Raw genomic sequence first — 22,615 nt, 5'->3', positions numbered from 1 at the left:
GCCATGGGATGCTGCTGAAACTGGCCGAGGAGCTGCTGTAACTCACTGGAAGCCTTGGGATGTTGCTGGATGTTGCTGGGAAGCTGCTGGAACGTGCTGGCAGCGATGGGAGGTTGTTGCAAATTGCTTGCAGCAACTGTACCTCGTGGTGGCAGCGAGGCTTTGGCCGTTCTGGAGTGTGCTGTCACGGTGGTTTTGCCCTGAGGCGTTTGCTTCCAACCATAGTTGTTTGGAAGGCTTTGGTGGATTGAAAAAATAGGTTTGGAGCACGCTTTGAGTATATCTCGTGCTCTCAATGAAAGCACCAATTTGTGGGAGCAAATTTCCTCATGAGAATATTCGGTTCGAAAGATTCCCCTTTCTTATTCGCCGCCTCTTTCTCCATGCAAAATAGAACAAATACGAGGACCACACCCGGGGAGTGTTGACCAAAGGCCCTCCGATGCCTAAATTAGTTCAAGTATTTGTAAGAAAAACACTAGCTAACTAGGGTATGAAGATGTGTTTAAGGTGTAAACCAGGCGGGCAGAGCCTTGTGTAAAAGAGAGATAGAAAGGAGGAGGCTAGGGTTTGAGAGAAATTTTATGCAGAGTTTTTAGTAGAGATTTCAGACGTACCTCAACCCTTGTGTGTGGCCATCCTTTTATAGTAGTCTTGGAGGCTAGGGTTTGAGAGGAATAATTCGGTAGATGGAAGGGAATTATTCCTCCTCGTTTTGGAATTGATTTGATTAATTAGGGATTTGATTTATTAGGGTAAGTCAAATCCCTAATTGTGTTAGGTATCAAATCAATTCCTAATTTGATTAGGTAACTCCTCATTTAATTGGGAATTGTGGTAGGAATCAAATCAATTCTCTAATTAATTAGGTAACTCTCAATTTAATTAGGTAACTCCCAATTAAATTGAGCAACTCCCAATTAGGTTGAGTAATTCCCAATTAGGTCAAATAATTCCCAAATGGCAGGAATCATTTGACTTAGGGTTTTTATTTAATTCGGTTCCCACACACACGTACACATATAAGGAAATGCTGAATTTTAGGAAAGTATTTTCATATAATTCCATTTATGATAGTGGCATATATTGTAAATTCCTTAAAAATTGTGGACATTCTAATTGCTTACTTGATGAAAGTGGACTACAATTGAAAAGGGAGATCATATGGACTACATCCATTACATCTTGATGAAAATGGAAATATCTCTAAGAAACCCTTCTTTTTAAGGAAGAGTTACATATTAAGCATTTTGCCATATAATGATTATAAGAAATTAATCATTATATAGCAAAAAATCATTGTAAGAAATTAATACATTTATGTCTAAATTAATTATGAGTTATTCACATAAATGTATACCTTAATGTATTTCAGATACCAATCTCTATTGAGTATCACACTTACAAGTCGATACATATCATTCGATATACCTATAAGTTATATATTGTAGGAATTGATTTAAGGTGATGCTGAAACTATGCAGTGGGGTAAGACATAGACATAGCTATGCCACAAAGTCCTTCAGCTACATCAATATCTTTTTGCATTCTTATGTACCCTTCTTCACCCCATTCTGTATCCCATGAGTTCTTCACTAACCAATACTTGGTCCCATCATCATTCACGTCATAACCAACCACGGTAACACCATGATCTAGGCTTGTTCTACAAGTTCCAGGAAAAACACCACTTGAATAGAATTGAAGTTGGAACCACTAGCATCAATGACAACGGAAACAAGCTGATGAGCAATAGAGCTAAGAAGTGTTGGGAAAGATGGCGAAAAATAAAAGAGGCAATAAATAAATTTGGCAGTCCCAGAATCTGACTTTTACTAGCCTTGTGTAAATAAAATGGGCAAAAATAATACTCAATATTTTCCACTACAAAAATAATGTGAATACAATAATAATCTCACCAAACATCGATGGCTAAACTCTCTCATGGTTTTTCTGTCAAGAGAATTTTCACTCTCACACAACTGAGGTTTTCTTATCTCTCAAAACTCTCTAAGTTTTGGTCTTCTAAGGGATATATAGAACTAAAAGAAGGCAACTATTTTTATAGCCAACATACCTAACTAATTAGTGGCCATGTAGGAATTAGAGTTTTTCTCCTTTTCACTTCCATTCGTTTTCTTCAAATTCTCTCATCCTTTCTTTCATTTTATTTTACTATTTTATTTTATTTTCCTTCTTTTTCTCTCCTCCACAAACTAGGGAAACCCATCAATCTCCCCCTCCCGACTTAGGTCGAGGGCTCCAGCAGTCCAGCTGCTCTTCTGCAAAGTTCGTACTTGTCCTTAGGTAAAGACTTGGTCATCATATCTGAACTATTGTCATCAGTATGGATCTTCTCAAGCTGTAACTTCTTGGACTCCAACACATCATGATCCAGTATTATTGCACATCAATGTGCTTCGAACTCGAGTGAAAACTCAAATTCTTGCTCAAGCGGACCGCCCTCTGACTATCACAATGCAAAATGTTTATGCTGCTCTTGCCCTAATTCTTGTAGCAATCGCTTCATGCAGAGCATTTCTTTGCACGCTTCAATAGCTGCAATAAATTTGCCTCTGTAGTTGATAGAGCAACACATTTATGTAACTTTGATTGCCAAGAAACTGCTTTCTCTGAAAATGTAATCAGGTATTCGGAAGTAGATTTTTTGGAATCAAAATCTCCTGCCATGTTTGCATCTGTATAGCCAATCAATGCAGTTTTCCACCTCCAAAGCACAAACTCATTTTGGAAGTACCCCTGAGATATTTGAGAATCCACTTCATAACATTCCAATGCTCTCTACTTGGTTTAGACAGGAATCTGCTTACAACGCCAACTGCATGCGTTATGTCTGGTCTCATACAAATCATTGCATACATCAAACTACCAACAGCTGAGGAATATGGCACCATAGCCATGTTTTCTTTTTCTTTCTCACTTGTAGGACTCTGCTGCGAACTAAGGTTGAAGTGACTAGGAAATGAAGTAGAAACTGGTTTTGCTTTATTCATATTAAACAACTTTAGTACCTTCTTGATCTAACTTTCTTGTGATAACCTCAACTTCTGATTTTTTTTAATCAAGGGATATACTCAGATTGAGGATTTGTTTTGCGGGTCCTAAGTCTTTATAGCAAAAGACTTGCTCATCTCTTTCTTCAGCTTGCTAATCTTGTCATTGTTTTGTCCTACGATTAACATATCATCAACATAGAGAAGAAGTATGATGAATTCACCATCATCAAATCTTTTCACAAATACACAATGGTCTAAAGTAGTCCTCCGATATCTGTGTTCAATCATGAAGGAATCAAACTTCTTCTACTATTATGGAGGTGCCTGCTTGAGTCCATATAAGCTCTTCTTCAGCCAGCATACCAAATCTTCTTTGCCTTTGACTTTGAATCCTTCTGGCTGTTCCATGTAGATTTCTTCTTCAAGATCTCCATGAAGAAAAGCTGTCTTCACATCTAGTTGTTCGATCTTGAGATTTAGGCTTACAGTCAAACCGAGTACAACACGTATGGATGACATATTCACTACGGGTGAGAAAATCTCTTCGAAGTCAATTCCTTTCTTCTAACTGAAACCTTTCACAACTAGCCTTGCCTTAAACCTAGGCTTAGAGTTGTTTTCTTCCGTCTTCAGTCGATACACCCATTTGTTCTTGAGTGCTCTTCTACTTTCTAGTAGGTTGACTAGATCATATGTGTGATTCTCATGCAGAGATTGCATCTCTTCATGCATGGCTTTCAACTACTCATCTTGTTGATCATGAGTCAATGCTTCTTCATAGCATTCTGGTTCTCCCCCGTCTATTAGGAGAACATACTCCGAGGTCACCATACCCTGGTCGATCTTCTTGGTTGGAATTCAACTGCCGGCTCTTCATGGTCTTGTGCTTCTTGTCCCTCATCAGCTACATCATCTACTATACCATCAGTTGTATGACCATCACTCACGTCATCATCAACTGGTTCATTTATAATACGATCACTAGCTGGATCATTAGTATCATTGGATTCATCTCGCCCGTCATTGTGCTCCAATAAAGGACGAACTCGTCCAAGTTAGCTGGATATTCTCTAGGATTATCAGGTTTACCACCTCTTCGAATATCTTCCATGTTCTGATCTTCAAAGAAGACAACATCTCTACTTCTAATAATCTTTCTAGCTACAGGATCCCATAACCTGTAACCGAATTCTTCATTCTCATATCCCACGAAGATACATTCTTTTGACTTCGCGTCGAGCTTAGATCTCTCATCTTTAGGAATATGAACAAAAGCTCTACAACCAAACACTTTCAAATGGTTGTAGGAAACATCTTTTCCTGAACAGAACTTGTTCAGGACATCAGTATTCAAATGAGCTGAAGGAGAAAGGTTGATTAGATCAACCGTAGTCATTTGGGCTTCACCCCAAAAGTTTTTGGGCAGCTCGGCATGAGATAACATTGTTCTTATTCTTTCAACAATTGTTCTATTCATTCTCTCAGCTATGCCATTATGCTGAGGAGTCTTTGGAACAGATCGTTCATGCCTGATTCCATTACTTCTACAGTAGTTTATGATTTCTAAACAAGCGATTGTGAATTTGGGTGAGGAATATCTCCCAAGTAAGTTCTTTTCTTTCCTCAGACTGGTGAGAACTTCACAATTTTTCACAATATAAAACTGGTAGTTATGGCCAGAAAAAATGATAAGAAAATGGACTGTTTTTAGGCAGAACTGCCTTTTACAAAGCTTAAAAGGGAAAATCAACTATAAAAAAAAGAGAAAAAGGGGGCTGGACTTCCATTTCTGCCTGGATAGATGCTTTTGATCCGGGCTGGACTGGGTATGCTTGTGCTGGACTGGACTATCACCACCTTCAATTGTCAAGTTTCAGCTGTAAATCGATACCAACGTTCGAGTTTGGCAGAGCTCTAATCTGTTTCAAGCCCTGGAAGGCTTTTTGAACGGGCATAATTGGAACTTCTTCAATCTGGAAGAGGCAGAAGTGGCTGGACTTAATGATTACTGAGCTGGAATTGTACTGTGGTACCTGTGTTGCTCGATCAGGGCTCTCCATAAATTTGTTGAGGTTTTCATATTTGTAAAACTCGAACTCTGCTTGGTTTGGCTTTTGCTGAACCAAATATGTAACAAGAGAGATCTCGCTTTGAATGACTTATTTCTCTAAGTCTGAACTGAAGTTGGGGATTCTGGATTGTAGCTGGCTTTTCTTGTGGCTCAATGAGCTTTTGGTTACTTCAGTGTTTTGAAGGTTTTTTTTTTAGATCAAGTGATCATTTTGAGTTTTTGCTTTTGATAGATTTTTTGGCTGTCCTTTGCTCTGTTCACCTTCTCTCATATTTATAGGAAATGCTGGAGTGGGATTTTTAATCTTTTGAAATGGGCAGCAGATTTTCTAAAAAACAAGATCTTTTCATTTTTAAATGTCAAAGAAAAAGGGAAGTTATCTATTCTGGCAGAGAAGAACCATCAGTAGTCAGTTTTCATGGAGGTCTTTTCTTTGCTTTTTTCTGAAAGAAGAACCAACTCTTCTTTGTTCCCTGTTTGTTCTTTGTAAAGAGAAGGAACACAATCTGCTATGATGGTCAGTTTGCTTTTCCTCTTGAACAACTCCCTCATTCTCTACTTATCTCTTGAAAACGTAGCCTGTTATCTCTTGGGAAGGTCACCTATTTTGGTGCAGAGCTTCTCTCTCTCTCTCTCTCTCTCTCTCTCTCTCTATATATATATATATATATATATATAAAAGAATTCCGATCTTCTTCTTTTGGCTGAAAAAAAATAGAGAAGTCTTTCTATAAGACCTGCCTTCATTAATTTCCTATCAACTTCTCTGTAACAGTTGAAAATTTTGACTTTTCAAAGCCAGGTACGTGGGGTTGTTTAGAAAAGATCTGTTGATTCTGTCAATTTTTGGGGTAGAGATTAAATGGTGCACAAAGGCTGGGCCAGTCTCTTTTAGTGGAAAAAAACCTGTATGTTTCGTCTCATGGCCCTTTCTTGAAAAAGAAATGGGCTTGGGTGTGTTGAGAATTGGCCCAAACACCCATACCTTCCTGGAATGATCATCAATAAAGGTAACAAAATATCTTGCACCACCAAGAGTACTAGTGGTCATAGGACCACAAACATCAGAGTACATAACATTTAATACATTGGGTTTTCTTTGTGCAGGTCCATGTTGAAATGAAGCTCTATGCTGCTTTCCAGCCATGCAATGTGTGCATGATTTTAGAGCCATGCCTTTCTCGCTCATGTGACCAAGCCGTTTATGCCATAGCTCAATCAAGTCTTCTGCAAGAGCATTTACGTACCCATTATTAACTTTTGCATGTGTCATGTATAGGGTGTTCTCGTTCTTCCCTTGTGCTAGGACAAAAGAGTTCTTGTTGAGTTTCCATTTCCCTTCAGCAAAGACATTGGTGTATCCTTCATCGTCAAGTAATCCGGTGGAGATTAGATTGAGACGTATGTTTGGAATATGTCTCACATCCTTGAGAACCAAGTGACAACTTGTGTTCGTTTCAAGGGAAATATCTCATCTTTTCACGATCTTGGATAATTTGTCATTTCCCATCCTCATATTACCAAACTATCCATTGATGTAAGATGTAAAGAAGTTCCCTCGTGAGGTAACATGAAATGATGTACTAGAATCCACTATCCAACATGTATCTTGAGAGGAAAAAATTAACGTGGCCATCACCACATAGAATAATTACCTCCTTTCCACTAGAGGTAGTTGCGGTCGTGTGCCTGGCATCACTCTTTTCGTTACCTCTATCTTGCTCTCGTTTAAATAGCCTGCACTCTATCTTCATGTGGCCTATCTCGCCACAATGGTGACATTCTAGGTCTTTTCTTGTCGTTGACCTCCCTCTCGAGCCATCTCTTGACCTGCCCTTTGACTTGTCTCGCCTATGGAATTTTATTTTGCTAGTTCTTCCACGATACTCTGAGACGAGGGCTTCTGACTCGGTTACTACACCTTGTTCTTTCCTCCTTGCTTCTTCATTGAACATGTTATCTTTAACTATGTCCAATGTAAGAATGCCTTGAGGAGCTGAATTGCTTAAGGACACTACTAGTGTATCCCAGCTATTAGGCAAAGAGCTGAGGAACGCTAGTGCTTGTACCTCATCATCAAGCACCATCTGCATATTCGTCAAATGGTTGATCAAACCTTGGAAGTCATTAAGATGCTCAGTAACACTTTGACCATCTTTGTACTCAGTCGGATAACTGAGACTTTATTTTGAGCAGTCTTCTGCTCGTACATGAACCACAATTTTGTCCACAATTTGTATGCATCCGTCTCTTATGCCACATGGTGGAACACACTTTGATCCACCCATTGTCGGATTTGTCCAACAACTTTTCTATTCAAAATGCTCAGGGCATTATCTGACTTACCTTCTGGTTTTTGTCCCAGCAATTGAAGGGGCTCATACAAATCCTTGCAGTAAAGGATATCCTCCATTCTTGGCTTCCAAATGGAGTAATTGGATGAAGTCCATTTTAACATTGTTGCTAACGATGATGATGATGACTCCTCCATCTTAAATTACACAAGAATATAATTTTTTTGAGCCGAAACTCTGATACCACTTGTTGGGAAAGATGGCGAAAAATAAAAGAGGCAATAAATAAATTTGGCAGTCTCAGGATCTGACTTTTCCCAGCTTTGTGTAAATAAAATGGGCAAAAACACTCAATATTTTTCATTACGAAAATAAAGGGAATACAATAATAATCTCACCAAACATCGGTGCCCAAACTCTCTCTTGGTTTTTCTCTCAAGAGGATTTTCTGTCTCACACAAGTGAAGTTTTCTTATCTCTCAAAACTCTCTAATTTTTGGTTTTCTAAGGGATACATAGAACTGAAAGAAGGCAACTACTTTTATAGCCAACATTCCTAACTAATTAGTGGTCATGTAGGAAGGAGAGTTTTTCTCCTTTTCTCTTCCATTCGTTTTCTTCAAATTCTCTCATCCTTTCTTTCATTTTATTTTACTATTTATTTATTTTATCCTTCTTTTTCTCTCCTCCACTAACGAGAGAAACCCATCAAGAAGGGCCTTTTCACTGTTTGCAGGCACATCTTCATATCTTGGCTGCAATGCTGGGTTCCATCTTGGTGTTGCATGTACCATCAGCACCATTGTATGGATAATTAACTTCTGTACTATGCCCATGATTTTTTTGGATGGATTGAAAGGCATTGTCTATCAAGTCACCCTCACAGCCTTGGTCCTGATCAACAGTGTCACAATCGATCAGCTCTTGTTCAGACGAAGAGATCAATTTACCTGTTGTAAGCAATTAATTCCTTCTGTAGCTGCCACTGCTGAAAATGCCCAACAACATCCTACAATTTTGGTTCCAACAAATAGAAGTTAGAAAGAATAACAAATATAATTTGATAACACACACACGGCACAGGTAGAGAAAAATATGGAGCTAGAATGTGGGCACAGCACAGAGGTCATTAGAAAGTCGGCTCTGATGCCACGTCAAACAATATGGGATAGAATAGTTTCTGATATATTTTCATTCTCCAAAATGAGGTATTTATAATACAAGTGTGTAAACCCTAGTAAGATTTTACAAGGAAACAAATAAACTCCTAATTACACAAGATTTGTACAAAAGAGAAAGAAATAGGATCCTAATAGAATAGAAAATAAATCTCCTAATAGAATTAGGATCTCGCGCAACAGTCTGCACATTAGCTGCATCCTTCCTGTTGTTATTCCACATAAACTTATACCTTGTGATTGTGAACTCAAATCGAATTAAGCGACAATCAAAAATAGCATTTTTAAAATTCTCCATGAGAGCATCGCATTGAATGCGATCCCCAATCTTTTCGTGATACTCCATAATCTCATTAAAATCTCCACAGCGAAGTCAAGGACCATGATCCACCCTACTTAATCACCGCATAAGTTTCCATGAATGATGACGCTAGGTATGATCAGGGTGACCATAAAAGCCAGTCACTCTGAGAGTCCAAGAATTTGGAAAAGTAACTCTAACATCTATAGACTTTGATGGGTGTTACTCTTGAGTGATATTTTGATGTGGGATTGCGAGGATTGGCTGAGGAGCACTATGTGTCTTTGTGAGAAATTACTCTGAAGCACAGTCTTTAGCTGCGATCGACAGGCTAGGTTGCCGAAGGCTTGGCGCCTGCCGATGGTACTTTGTGGGACATAATAGATCGTCAAGTTTGTGGGATCTCCTTATGGATCCTTGTTCCATGTGTCATTCATTAATTGGCCAGTCGGATATGGTATAAACAATTGGTTTTCTTTGAAACATGTGTTTTTGATTGTTACCCACTCTTTATTCTATTAACAACTTGCACAAGGCTGCTTTTGTTTTCTCAAGTGCTAAACGTGGACTATGGTCCTTTTCAGGCCTTGAAATTCGTAGGAAACCACGCTTCAATTGTTGTTAACTATTTATTTTCTAAATTAACTCCCAAAAATTGATTGGAATTAGCAAGAAATCTGTTTCTCATTCATGGGCGTATGTCTTATTGGTCCATCATACATTTGGTTTGGGCTTCTCCTTTTTCTTTTTGGGGCATTAAATTATTATTTTTTAAAATTTTACTAATGAGGTGGTGAGTTTTGAACTTAAAACTTCTTCCACGTCAGTTTAGCATTGTTGTGCTGTGAAAATAATCGCTGTCAGATTTGCTGTGAGAGAAATCAGCTGTGAGATAAAGTAGTTTGGCGTTTGGTAAACTTTTTATTATAAGTGTTGTTGGTACTGATTCCCGCATAATTAGAAAATGATTGTCGCATAATCATTAAACCCAACCCCTCTTCAAAACTGATTTCTGCATTATTAAAAAAGGAAAGCACCTCATTAGCTGCTTTTCCTTATAGCTTTCTTTCACAACAATTTTTAATAAGTGATTTTTTCATAGTTTACAAAACGGACTGGGCTTCCCAAATTTTTTTAAAAATCACTTATCATCGCAATTAAGCAATGCCAAACAGGCACTAAGAAATACTATTAAACTTAAAACTTTTTTTTCAGGGGTAAACTTCGATAAGAGACCTTAGGCCCAATGTATGTGTAATCTTATAGTGAGAGAATCCAGCAGTGAGAAAGAGCTTTTCCCACTCTGCTTCACTACGCTCTTTGCCACTGAGCTCGACCATCATCAACATATCCCACATGAGCTGAGTTTCAATTGATTTCTTATCCATCTTCGTATTATCTGCAGACACATTTATATCCAGGATGATAACCTTTCCTCCTTCATTTTTGCTCAGAATTGCTTCTCTACTCTTCTTTAATATCTTCACGCTTTCCTCATCACTCCAATCATGCAGAATCCACTGATCATTGAAGCCATACATTAATTAATGGTTAATTACTTTAACGTAAGCCTTGAATTTGTACTCATAACCACATCAGTGCATAGAATTAGTATATGGTACCTTACCTGCTTTTAATATACTTTGTACATGCACCGATTGACATGCCACTGTTACTATTCATTTATGAATAGTAAGATTTGTTAAAATTTCAAAGAGACGGACCCGCAGACCACTATTAAAAATATCGATATTACTCCCAAATTAACCATCAACATAGTCCAAGTTTTTAATGTGTTACTTTACATTCTTCAACAAGATTGTCTTTTCATTTTGAGTTTTATTATTAAACTCCATAAAATCCTTAAATACACAACTCGAATTGAAAGCCAAGCAAAACAAGGACACGTTTAGAAAATTTTGCAAAGGTAAGGGTGACATGTGTTTACTAACAACAAGGTAATAATTAATTAGGAAATTAAGGAATAATAAAAATGAGAGAAATAATTGAGTTTTATAATTACCTTGAGGAAAATTGCATTTGCTGGGGGTATCTTCTCAAACATGTCTCCTCCAACAAAATCCAGATTGTGAGTCCCTTGCAAGTTTGCGACAACATGTGGTTGGTCAAAGACAGTGCAATTAATGTTGGGGAAGGCCTTGGCAATGGCCTTGGCCATGGTTCCTGTGCCACCTCCAACATCAACCAAGGAGTTCAAACCCTCAAAAACTCCTTCACACTCTTCAACTACTGCCCTTGCTATCAGCTGAGAGTCAGCCTCCATTGCTTCATTAAACAAGCTACCAAACTTTGGTTGCTGAGCAACCAAACCCCAAAAAGGCGTTCCATGTGCCATCTCAAATGGGGAAGCTGGATGATCAAGATTTCCATGATTGTTCATCTGGCACCAAGTGCCCATTAGATGAAATGGATCTGTCATTACTGGATCAAGAATCATAAGTAAAAATTGTCGGGTGCTTAATGTACCTTCCTTGAGGAGAAGCCTGGAAGCTGGTGTTAGGCTATACACCACAACAGTTTTTTCCTCCGCTTCATCATCAAGATCCTGATGAACAATATTCTCATTGTTGTTATTATTGTTTGGACGAAGTGGTAGCTGAACTTGCTGGTCTTGTGCAAAGAAATTGGAGTGGACGAGGATTCGCATGAGGCGTGCGATGAAATGAGCTTTCGAAGGGTGGACATTGAGGCCGGAAATGAGATTGGAAAGGGATATGGGTTGGCCATGGTTGTGAATCACATCTGGGATGCCTAATTGAACTGCACACTTTAATGACATGGAGTTTATGAACTGGAAGATATGATTCCACACATGAGCTTGAGCTTGAAGAAGCTCATGGCTAGTAGCACTCACTTTATCATTACTCAAACTCATTTATCTAAGTGTCTATGTTAATATGTGTAGCCCAAGAACACCGATGGCTATTATTTTAAGTCTTCTATACTGGGGATCTGCTTGTATAGTCGTTGGCGACGACACAATCCACATCCCAATTATTTAAGTAAAGGGTTTTTATCACAAATGGTCTTTGAGGTTTGGCAAATTTTCACCTTTTGTCCTTTTTATGTTTTTTTCTGACATTATTCATCCCTTACATTAAACGTCACACATCAATTTGGTCCAGTTGTAAAGTTGCATCAAAATTTTCCTTTAGATTGCTGACGGAGATGCCACGTGGATTAAACAATGTTTTAAACATTTTAGCTTTTATCACAAATGGTCCCTGAGGTTTGCAAAATTATCACCTTTGGTCATTTATGCTTTTTTTTTTTATGACATTATTGGTCCTTTATATTTTTTTAAAAATAGTTTAACATTTAAAATCTTTTAGAAAAAATTAATTTAAAAAAAATTCAAAACATAATTTGTTTTTTAATTCAAATCCACTTGGCATGTTTTTATTGGACATGTAGGCTCCATATACATGTCACATCAAATCCGTTAGGTTCTGTTGAAATTTCTGTTAAATTGATGAAAATTTCAATGGAACCTAACGGATTTGACGTAACATATATGTGGAGCCTACATGTCTAATAATAACATGCCAAGTGGATTTGAATAAAGAAGATTTATGTTTTGAAATTTTTCTCTCTTTTTAAAATTCTTTTTAAAAATATTTTAAACGTTAAACTATATTTTGAAGGGTTTAGGTTTTTTCAAAAAAATCTAATGGATTTGACGCCACATATATGTGGAGCCTACATGTCCATTAATAACATGCCAAGTGGATTTGAATAAAAAAATGTATGTTTTGAAAAATTTCTCTCTTTTTTAAAAATATTTTAAATGTTAAACTATTTATAAACAAATAAAAAAACATTTCTTTATTTATATCCACTTGACATTTTCTCATTCATTATGTGTGCACCACATAGGTGTCATGTCAGCAATTTAACAAAAAAATTTAACGAAATCTCACGGTGGGATCAAATTGATGTGTGAGGTATAACATAAGGACCAATAATGTCAGAAATAAAAAATATAAAGGACCAAAGTTGATAATTTCGCAAACCTCAAATACCATTTGTGATCAAAAGTCTTAAGTAAATAATACTGGAAGGGGCCCTACGTATATGCTAATATGTTATGCATGTGCAGAAGGTTACTGTAGATTGAACTTTGAAGTGGGAGGAAGAAATTGACAAAGTGAAGTTTCATCTAATATTGTGTATATGTAATACTAGCCTCCTCGCACGCACTTCCACGTCTGCGAAAGGTTTTTTTTTTTTTAAATTAAAATTTATTTTAGAATTAAAGATAATAGGTAGTTGTGTTCCATAAAAATAAGATCAATTATCTGATTTTTCTTTTAATTTTAACTTTTTTTAATATGAAAAGTGTGAATTTACCATGTTATCCTCGTATAATTAATAATTTCAATTCTTAAACCAAGGGCATTTTCTGGTATTTTGAATGTTTCATCATTCATTTTAAGTATATCATCACTTTTCAATCAAAGTAAGCAAAACACCCAACTCCCATTGCAGCCAAAAAAGAACCAAACTCTATGGCACCACACCAAGAAGGAATATGAAGCATCAAATTATAGAAATTTCTAGAAATTGAGGAACTAAAAGAACTCTTACAATTGATCCAAAGCTAATAGTTAACAGTTTGTTGGCTTAATGACAGAGATAGTTAGGGGTGGACACAGTCCGGTTCGGTCCGGTTCTCACCTCAAATCAAAATCAAAACCGATACAATTTAACCGGTCTGGTTCGGTCCGATTTAGGCAAAAAAATTTCAAAAACCAGCCGATTCGGTTCTGACCGGTTTTCGTTTTGAACCGAATTATTAATTTTTTATTTTTTTAGCTTCAAAATTAACAAATAATCCAATTCATACATTTAGAAACTTTTTGAAGTTGAACTTGGAAAAATAGTGATTATAAAATTTAAAATATGGCATTAGATTTTAAAAAATTTTAAAAATAAAAATATATATATATGACCGGTCCAGTTCGGTTTGGTGGGGTGTAAAACCGAAAATGAATCCGGTTGGAACCAATTCGGTATGATTCCGGTCCGGTTTGTTGAATTTTTTGGTCAACCAGTTTATTTTTTTCATCGGTTCGGTTCGGTGTTCCGATTTTTGGGTCTCGATGCCCACCCTTAGAGATAGTGAAGAAATACTCAAAAAATGTGGTTGTTGCACTCTGAAGTCTGAATTGAGGAATACGCAAAGCCATATATAGTAGTCCAATAGTACTATTAAGTTTTCAAGTCATAATTATCCAGAGATTCAGTTTTAAAGTTGAAGAATAGATAGTCATCCAAAAGGATGAAGGACAGGCAGTGGGGTAGGCTAAAGTTCGAGTTTCTACTCCAAAATTAATTGATAATAAACGAAGTAGCTTAATAATTTATGAACCCAAGTAAGGTCCCTTAAATTTTCGATATGGGACAAATACTGAACATTTTTAACATAACTATCATTCAAAATGGTTTCATCTAACGGCTAATCAAGTGGGTTATAGTTTGTGTCAAAAAGTGTCTCTTAATTCTGACGCTATATACATGTTTATTTTGGCTTATGTGCGTGATTTTTAAATATACCTAAGTTAATTTCTTTACATATTATTCTTATTGTGTACACTGGCGGATCCAAGAATTTTGTAGTGGAGGTGCAATTTTGAAAGGCTAAAAGCTTTATATATAAAAATTGACAATCAAATACCCTTATGATTTAAACAATACCAATATTATTCATAAGTCATAGAAAAAGAATAGCATAACAAATAAACTACAATTGTTGTAGAAGAAAAAGAATGCCTTGTTGTTAAAAGGCCTAGAGTTAAAAGCCCTTGTTTAAAGCCTTTTGTCATTATATATGCAGGCCCTAGATAGAAATAGGTTAAAGCACACGAAATGGCAGTCCAGGTACCCTCTTTAATTTTTTTGAAGAAAAATAATATATAAAAAATCTTGGTCCAAAACGGCCTCGTTTTGGCTAGGATTTTTAAAAAAAACAAGCACACTGTGCGCAGCAGCGCAATGCAATATAGCAAAGCAACACAGACTTCGTTTAGGCTTTTCATCAAACATCTAGACTGTATCTCCTAGGCTAAGCAAAAGTGCAATATGCAGCACCTACAATAGCTTTTCCAATGTGGGGAGATGCAGCTGTACCTCCTTGTGCCTTAATAGGTATGCCAATCAATGATTGTGTATGTAGTAACAATAATCTGAATGCCTCTAAATGCTAAGTACATACATGACTGTACTGTTTCATGCACACTTTAAGCAATGTACATGCTTCCAATATGGAATGAGAGTGATAGGATATTTGGTAGATGATGTATGAAGATTTTATGGATTCAGATCTTGCCAATAACTATAAGATTAATTTTATCAATCTAATATTGCTTGCATGCATCACTGTATTTAACAGTAATATTCTTACGGAGGTCGCTGTTGTACCACTAAAATTATTGTAATATATATTCAATGTTGATACCTAATAATTGATATGGATGATCACAATTAAAAGACTCCAATTGTAATATATATTCTCATCTAATCCCTTGTGAATGCTACGTGAGTAGACTGCGGAGGGCCTATCTTCAAATCTTTATCAGCAGCTGTCATCTGTGTTTTTTCATAATTTCAAATCGAGAAAGAAAAAGAAGAAGAAGTTAAGTATGATAATTGTAAGGTAGGGTCCATCATGCATATATGATGCATGAGGACATGAATGATGGGGTTGCTTTTTTCTTGACCAAAGATTCGATGGATGGGATGGGATAGGGGAAGGCAGGCAGAACTGGAGAAGAGAATGACGAAAGAGATGGTGGTTTCAAATCAAGTGTACATTACATATAATAATTACAAAAGCTAGCATGGAAATGTAACAGCGATATGTTGGAAAGTAATCAATACCCGATTCTATGGGAACTAGAATAGGAAAAACTTCTTTGTAGTTGTTTGACTTTTCCTAGTTAGGCTTGTATTCTCCCTGTATAAGTATATTGTACAATCAATAGAATTATTCATTCCAACATAATATCTTTCTATACCAATTTTACATGGTATCAGAGCAGGGGAAACCCTCACTCTTGTGTTTTTTTTTCGCCGATCCCTTCGACCAACAATTTAGATCTTTTTCTTGTTTCGCTCATTCTCCATGGGAGATGACGAACATAGCAAGCCTAGGAAGAAAGATGGAGGTTTTGGAGCCTCCAAGGACGGTGGTGCAAATGGCGCCAGCAGTCCTCTTTCTGTTCACCACAGTAACCATCCGGGCATGGTCCTTGTTCCCAAATTCCTTAACGGAGATAATTACACAACGTGGTGCCGGTCAATTCGCTTATCCCTTGACGCAAAAAATAAGCTAGGATTTGTTGAAGGGACTGTGCAAACACCATCCGAGAAGAGCAATCCAAATCACTACTATTGCTGGCTAAGTGCAACGATATGGTGCTCTCATGGATCCTTAATTCCATTGAATCGGAGATCGCCAATAGTATCATCTACTCGACAACAACGCATGAGATTTGGGAGGACCTCAAGGAGCGATTTTCTCAAAGCAACGCACTGAGGATTTTCTAACTACAATTAGATATTGCTTCTCTCCATCAAGGGCAAATATCCGTCACTAGCTATTTCACCAAGATGAGGGGGTTGTGGGACGAATTGGCTTCCTACAATGATTTTCCGACATGTTCATGTGGTACTATGAAGAAGCATCATGAACCAGAGGAATTGCTTGCTTAACCCAAGTGCAGGTGTCGCACAATAGTAAATCTCGTAAGTCGAGTATCGTATCCACATAGAGCGGTGTTAAAGTGTACGAAGTATGTAAGATAACTGCAACAAGCACTACTACAAAAGGTGAAAAAGACGACCAAAAAAAAAATGACGGTTTAACGGAAAACCATCTTTGTGTTTGAAAAGACGACGGTATCATAAAACCGCGGTGTATGATTAACTTAAACACCTAAACAGTGGAGATTCCAATGGGTGTTTTTAAAAAACGACGCACCAAATTAAAAAAGCGTCGTCTTATTGAAAAGGTTTTCCTCAAGGGTAAACTCTGAGCCTAAAAACAACGGCAGAAGGTATGAATCCACTGACGTAGAAGGTAAAGACGACGGTGTACAACAACAACCGCCGTTTTTACTTCGTAATAAACACGACCAAGTTTTCGTATTCGGCGCCGTATAATTTCAAAAAAAAATACACGTCTGTATATTAAAAAATACTGGCGTATTAAATAAATGTACAATGACTGTAAAGATAAATTTATCGACTTATTTTTTGTAGCGCACTATGACAGTACCTATAACTCTAACCACGTTGGTTTGTTCAATTAACGTCGTATAATAAAATTTACCACTTCGTGAAGTTAAAATTACCGTTGTATTTATTCACTTTATACGTCTAACCTTATATCTAAACTGTCGTCTTTATATGAATTTTTTTTTACTATTTATTTCTTGGATTTTGGTAGCCTACGACAGTAGATCAACATACTGACAAGAATTGAGAGTAACCACAACGGTTTATATAGAAAACCGCCGATAGAATCAGATTATTCTGAGATCCCAAGAGATATGAAATCTTACCAGAGGGAACTCTGTTCCTCATCATAATCGGACCACAAATGTGAGAGGAAGATAATATTTTAGAAGTTGATGATGTGTGTATCTTTGTGTCTTTGAGATACGCAAAGGCACACACACATCAACATACAAAATATTTGCCTCTAAAAATTGACGACGGCAGCCATAGATTTGCATTCAGAGAGACAATTTTTTAGAAGTTGATGATGTGTGTGTGTTTGTGTCTTTCAAATACACAAACGCATACACACATCAACATCTAAACAATTGCCTCTGAAATTTGACGACGGCAGCCACAAATTTGCATTCAGAGAGATAATTTTTTGGAAATTGATGATGTGTGTGTGTTTGTGTCCTTCAGATACACAAACGCACACACATCAACATCCAAACAATTGCCTCCTAAGAGGTGAGACACAACCAAGGGAAAGAAGAAGTTGGAACCCTAATTGAAAACTGAAACTGAAAGACAGCTTGAAAAAAACTAAATTTATAAAAATAATTTTCACATCAACGTCGGTTATATTACACGAACAAACGTGTCACAATAGAAATCTACGTCGTTTCTTAAAACACGGAAGCTGTATAAAACAAAAGAACAATGTCGGTCAATAAATTAAAGGCAACGAGGTTTAGACAAACAACGTCGGTTCCACATAAAAAAATGAAGTGGTAACTTGTAATATCACTTCTTCAAAAGTAAACTTTTGACATGTAGCACCCAACTAACCATGTCGTTTTTGGAATACAAAAAGTCAAATGGCTTTGTTACTAACCACGTCGGTTGATGTTATTTTATTGTCATGGTAAGTACATACTAGGACAGTTTTTATCACTACCTTCGTTGTATTGATCTTTGGGACACAATATAAACTTTTTGGTCACCTGACCTAAACTTTTACGTTCTCCCTAAAATTTTCAGTTTTCTCTCAGTTTCCCTCTCATTTCCGAAATGTTGCGCATTTGATTCTTAGTTTCCCTCACTTTTACGTTCTTCCTTGTCTTCATCTCCAAAATTTGATTGCGAAGAAAACTTTTTTTGCAAGCCAAAGGTATTTTCTCACTCCGTTTTTTTTTTCCAGTTTCCCTATCATTTGAAGTTTTATTTTCAAAGAATGAGTCCCACTGATGTTTGAAACAAGACTTAGGTTTGAAAAGGCCAAATCTTTCACTATTCCGTCTCACAGGTCATGTGAGGACGACAGGTTTTTCCTGTATTTGACCTTTTTATTAACACACCAAGACGGTAATTAAATTCGTGCTATTTCAATAGCACGGCTGTTCATAATAATCGACGTGGTGTGTTAATAAATACGACGTTTGAAAGAGAAAAACTGTTGTTTGATTTGAAACGAACGTGGGAGAGAGAAAACTAGGCGGTTTTTTTTATTTATGAACTTATAATACAACGATGGTTTAATTTAATTACCGTCGTTTTAAGTTGATGACCACGTCGTATTTGCACATCCACATTTCTATAGATTAGCAAGACGGTTAGTTTTTTTTGCCGTCGTCTGAACTTTCATTTTACGTCTGAATTTTACCTAACTGTCTTTATTTTTCTTGCAGTTTGTATTTCTCTCTAAACATGGTTTCGAAATCTCAAAGTAGGGAGGCTCAAGCGTCAAAAGGTCAAGGCAAGGACATTGCAGTTTTAAAGGCACAAATGGGTGAATCCAAATCTGTTCCAAACAATCCCGGAAAGAAGATGAGATTTACTTCATCCTCCGAGAAAGACCCAATCTCTGCGACATTTGATGAAGTGACAAAATCGACTCACAGTACCAACACAATGAGCCGTGTTGTGAAAAGGAAAATCTAGAAGATTAAGCCTGTGGTTGAGTACAATAAAAGTAGCAGACCACATGGCATGACTGCTATTGAGATGCAGAGTTACATCGGTGTTTTGGAATGCACCAGAGTCCCTCTTGTGGACAAGAAATGGACTCAATTGCCCAAGGACCTGAAAAAGCATATTTGGGAAGCTGTTCAAATGGCTTATGTTGTTAGGGAAGGGGGCAAGAAGATGGTGCTGTCTTCTGCCGTCAAAAAATGGAAGGATTTTAAGTCTACCTTAACTAGGCAGTTTATCCTTCCATTCGCAAATGAGAAGGAGAAGTTAAAAGAGCCCCCTAAGCTTTACAACTTCATAGAGAAATCGCAATGGGATGCCTTTGTAGATTCAAGGTTATCCCCAGATTTTGAGGCTGTGCATTCTGAGCAATCACAGAGAAGGGAGAAATGCAAGTACAACCATAGGTTGTCTCAAAAAGGGTACGTTGGTTTTAAGGATCAATTGGAAGAAACCATGCCTGGTGAAGAAATCGATCGATCTCTGCCATGGAAGAAGGCAAGAGAAGATAAACAGGGAAACATCCCTGATCCAAAGGTTGTAGAGAAGGTAAAATTAATCGTAAGTCTCATTGACTCTATTCTAAACTTGTAAAACAGAGGTTTTATTTTTCATTCAGACGTCGATCTTTTTAGTAACCATCGTTAGAGATGAAACCCCACGACGGTTTTTATTTACCGCCTTTTAAAAAAGATATAACGTCAGTATTTTTATGAAACCGATATCTGTATTGAATTACAACGACGATTTTGTATTTCTGTGTTAGGTTTTTTAAATTAAATTTTCAACTTTCTTCATATTCACACGCACACACACTCTCACTCCCTCTCTATTTCTCTGCAATTTGTTTGTATACTATTGCTGGATCAATGAATATTTTGGTTAAGTGATTTTATCTCTGATGTCAAATAAACGACGGTTTTTCATGGACACGTTTTAATATATACAAAACGACGGTAGTTTTGGGACGATGTATTAAATGATTTTCTGCGTATGTTTTTTAAATAAACCGTCGCTTAAACTCTTTACCACGTCGGTTAATATTTTTATTAATTTATTTATTTAATCAGTTTTACTATCTGTTCACTCACTAACATTCTCTCTCTCACTTTTAGGATGATTTGAAAAAACAAGTCTCCGAGGGCACTCTGACTGTCTCTGGGAGCAACGATGTTTTGACCTTGGCTTTGGAAACCCTAAGCATAGTGGGAGAGTCAGAGGTGTTGGAGCTAGGGTTTCCCCAACTCGATTCTTCAATTTGTCGAGACATCAAAAAGTAAAATTTGCTGACAAATTGAAGGAAAGTGTTATGGAGGCAGTGAGAGAGGAAACCAAAAAGATGGAGGCCAGGGCAAAGGAAAGTGTTTTGGAGGCAGTCAGAGCATAGAGGAAATTTTGTTGAAACAATTCAGTAAACTAATTCCTAACTTTGATCCCAACTTGCTCGGTAAAACTCCAACTACACCAATTACTCCAATTCCTCCAATTCCTCAGGAGCAAAGCCCAAAAAATCCAATGTCTGACAAAGCAAGCTGCTTTAATGTGATTGGCCTTGTTTTGGAGGAAGACAATCCCACGAATGATGCTGATGCTGATGCTACTGAAAACCGTCAAGATGAAATGGTAAAATCTTTGACATTTGTTTTTTTTTCTGATTTTTAAATTTTAAATAGACGTCAGTTATTACGATCCGTCGTTTATTTTAACCTAGACGACCTTTCTATTGTTTAGCGACGTTATAACATTTACACCACGGCTATTATGTATTTACCATCGTCTATAACCTTTACCCCATCAGTAAGTTCCAGAAACCGTCGTTGATATTATATACCACGTCAATTTTGTTGATTTGTTGGAGTCGTTTATTTTACTTTATGTAGAAACTAACTTTTATTTCTTTATTTATTTCTTGTTACAGGATCTCTCAAAGCTTGACATTCCAGCTCCTCTGTTAGCCTTATGCCAATATGTCGAGACCAAGTTGAAGCCTGCTAATGAGACTACAATTCACATGCTAGAGGAAGTGTTTGGCACTGAGCATGATACCTGGCTCTTTTGTGAAGATGTTTTACAGTTTGCTTCCATGGTTGAGATTGGATCCACAGTGATTGCAGTATACATGAGGTAATTCTAGAAATCCAATTTTTTTTTTTTTTTTTTACATTTCCTTTCTTTTTAATTAAAATCTCATTTAATTGAATTTCATATATTTCATTAGGTACCTATTTGACTACTTAAAATGGCAAATATGGTAAACCTTGTTGGCCCTGTGGACCCTGGACAAGTCAGCTCTCAATTTGGAACGTTATCTCACCATTCAAAACATCTATCAGACCGCCTGAAAAACGTAGATGGGGATCAATTTTACTTGGTGCCTTATAATCCAGGGTTCTTCCCCTTCTATACTTGGTCCCTTGTAATATTTTTTTTTTATAGTATATTTAATCTATATGGATCATTATATGTAGGGGTCATTGGGTGTTAATAATTGTGAGACCAGCTAAGGAGACTGTCTATTACATGGATTCATTGCCAAACCGCTCTGTTGATTAGGACATGAGAAATATAGTGAATACGCAAGTTTATTTATGAAAAGCTAAGATTTTTTATTTCTGCATTTTAATTATACGACGAATTTTTCAAAGACCGACGTTGTAATGAAAACATGACGGTATATTATAATCGACGTTTGAAATCATTTACAACGTCAGCATTTTCCTGAAACCATCGTCTTAATTGAAATACCATGTCGTTTGTGTTTTTCATTTTAGGACTTTGGTTATACGTCGTTTTTTGTCGTCACCGATGTTAGAATGATACACAACGACGGTTCTTATTTACCGACGTTAGAAATAAAATACGATGTCATTTGTTTTACAAAACCGTCGTCTTCACTTATTTACCACGACAGTTAATATTTTTTATATTGATTTTTTCTTTTGTCATTAACACTTTTTGTTTTCTTGAAACAGTTCAATCAAAATGTATAACTCTTACACAGGCAAACAATCATCACGTAAATCACCCATATGGAAAAATCTACAAGGCACTCCTAGACAAACAACAAATGTAGAGTGTGGCTATTACGTGATGCGTTTCATGAAAGATATAATTCATGATCCAGGCCTAGTATTTGAGAAGAAGGTAAAATTTAAGATATAATTTCTTTATTTTAATACCACGACTTTTTCTTTCAAAACCGTCGTTTTAATATTTATAACACGTCGCTTTTTGTTCTTTATTTGCAGTTTGACAAGAAAAAGGAACCAGTTGTGTATGTACAAGAATATTTGACGAAGTCAAGCTGGAATGGGTAGAAT

The 22,615-nt window shown here is 36.7% G+C and overlaps 2 protein-coding genes and 1 pseudogene across 2 annotated transcripts; 1 reads left to right on the top strand and 2 right to left on the bottom strand.

The window, feature by feature from the left end:
* On the bottom strand, window positions 1,477-8,944 carry LOC18780825 (annotated as a pseudogene).
* Window positions 10,007-11,819, bottom strand: LOC109948178 (trans-resveratrol di-O-methyltransferase-like). The gene is made up of 2 exons (XM_020560330.1): window positions 10,885-11,819; window positions 10,007-10,381 (listed from the first exon to the last, which is right to left on the bottom strand). The coding sequence occupies exons 1-2, from the start codon at window positions 11,755-11,757 to the stop codon at window positions 10,073-10,075; spliced, it is 1,182 nt and encodes a 393-aa protein (XP_020415919.1). The 5' UTR covers window positions 11,758-11,819; the 3' UTR covers window positions 10,007-10,072.
* On the top strand, window positions 19,314-20,575 carry LOC18779204. The gene is made up of 2 exons (XM_020559893.1): window positions 19,314-19,844; window positions 20,411-20,575. Exons 1-2 carry the CDS (start codon window positions 19,314-19,316, stop codon window positions 20,573-20,575), a joined length of 696 nt encoding a protein of 231 aa, XP_020415482.1.

The sequence above is a fragment of the Prunus persica genome, chromosome G3 (assembly GCF_000346465.2).
Source record: "Prunus persica cultivar Lovell chromosome G3, Prunus_persica_NCBIv2, whole genome shotgun sequence".
In the NCBI taxonomy this organism is placed as follows: Eukaryota; Viridiplantae; Streptophyta; class Magnoliopsida; order Rosales; family Rosaceae; genus Prunus; species Prunus persica.
Note: the sequence above shows the minus strand (reverse complement) of the source record. Positions and strands in the feature narration are given on the sequence as shown.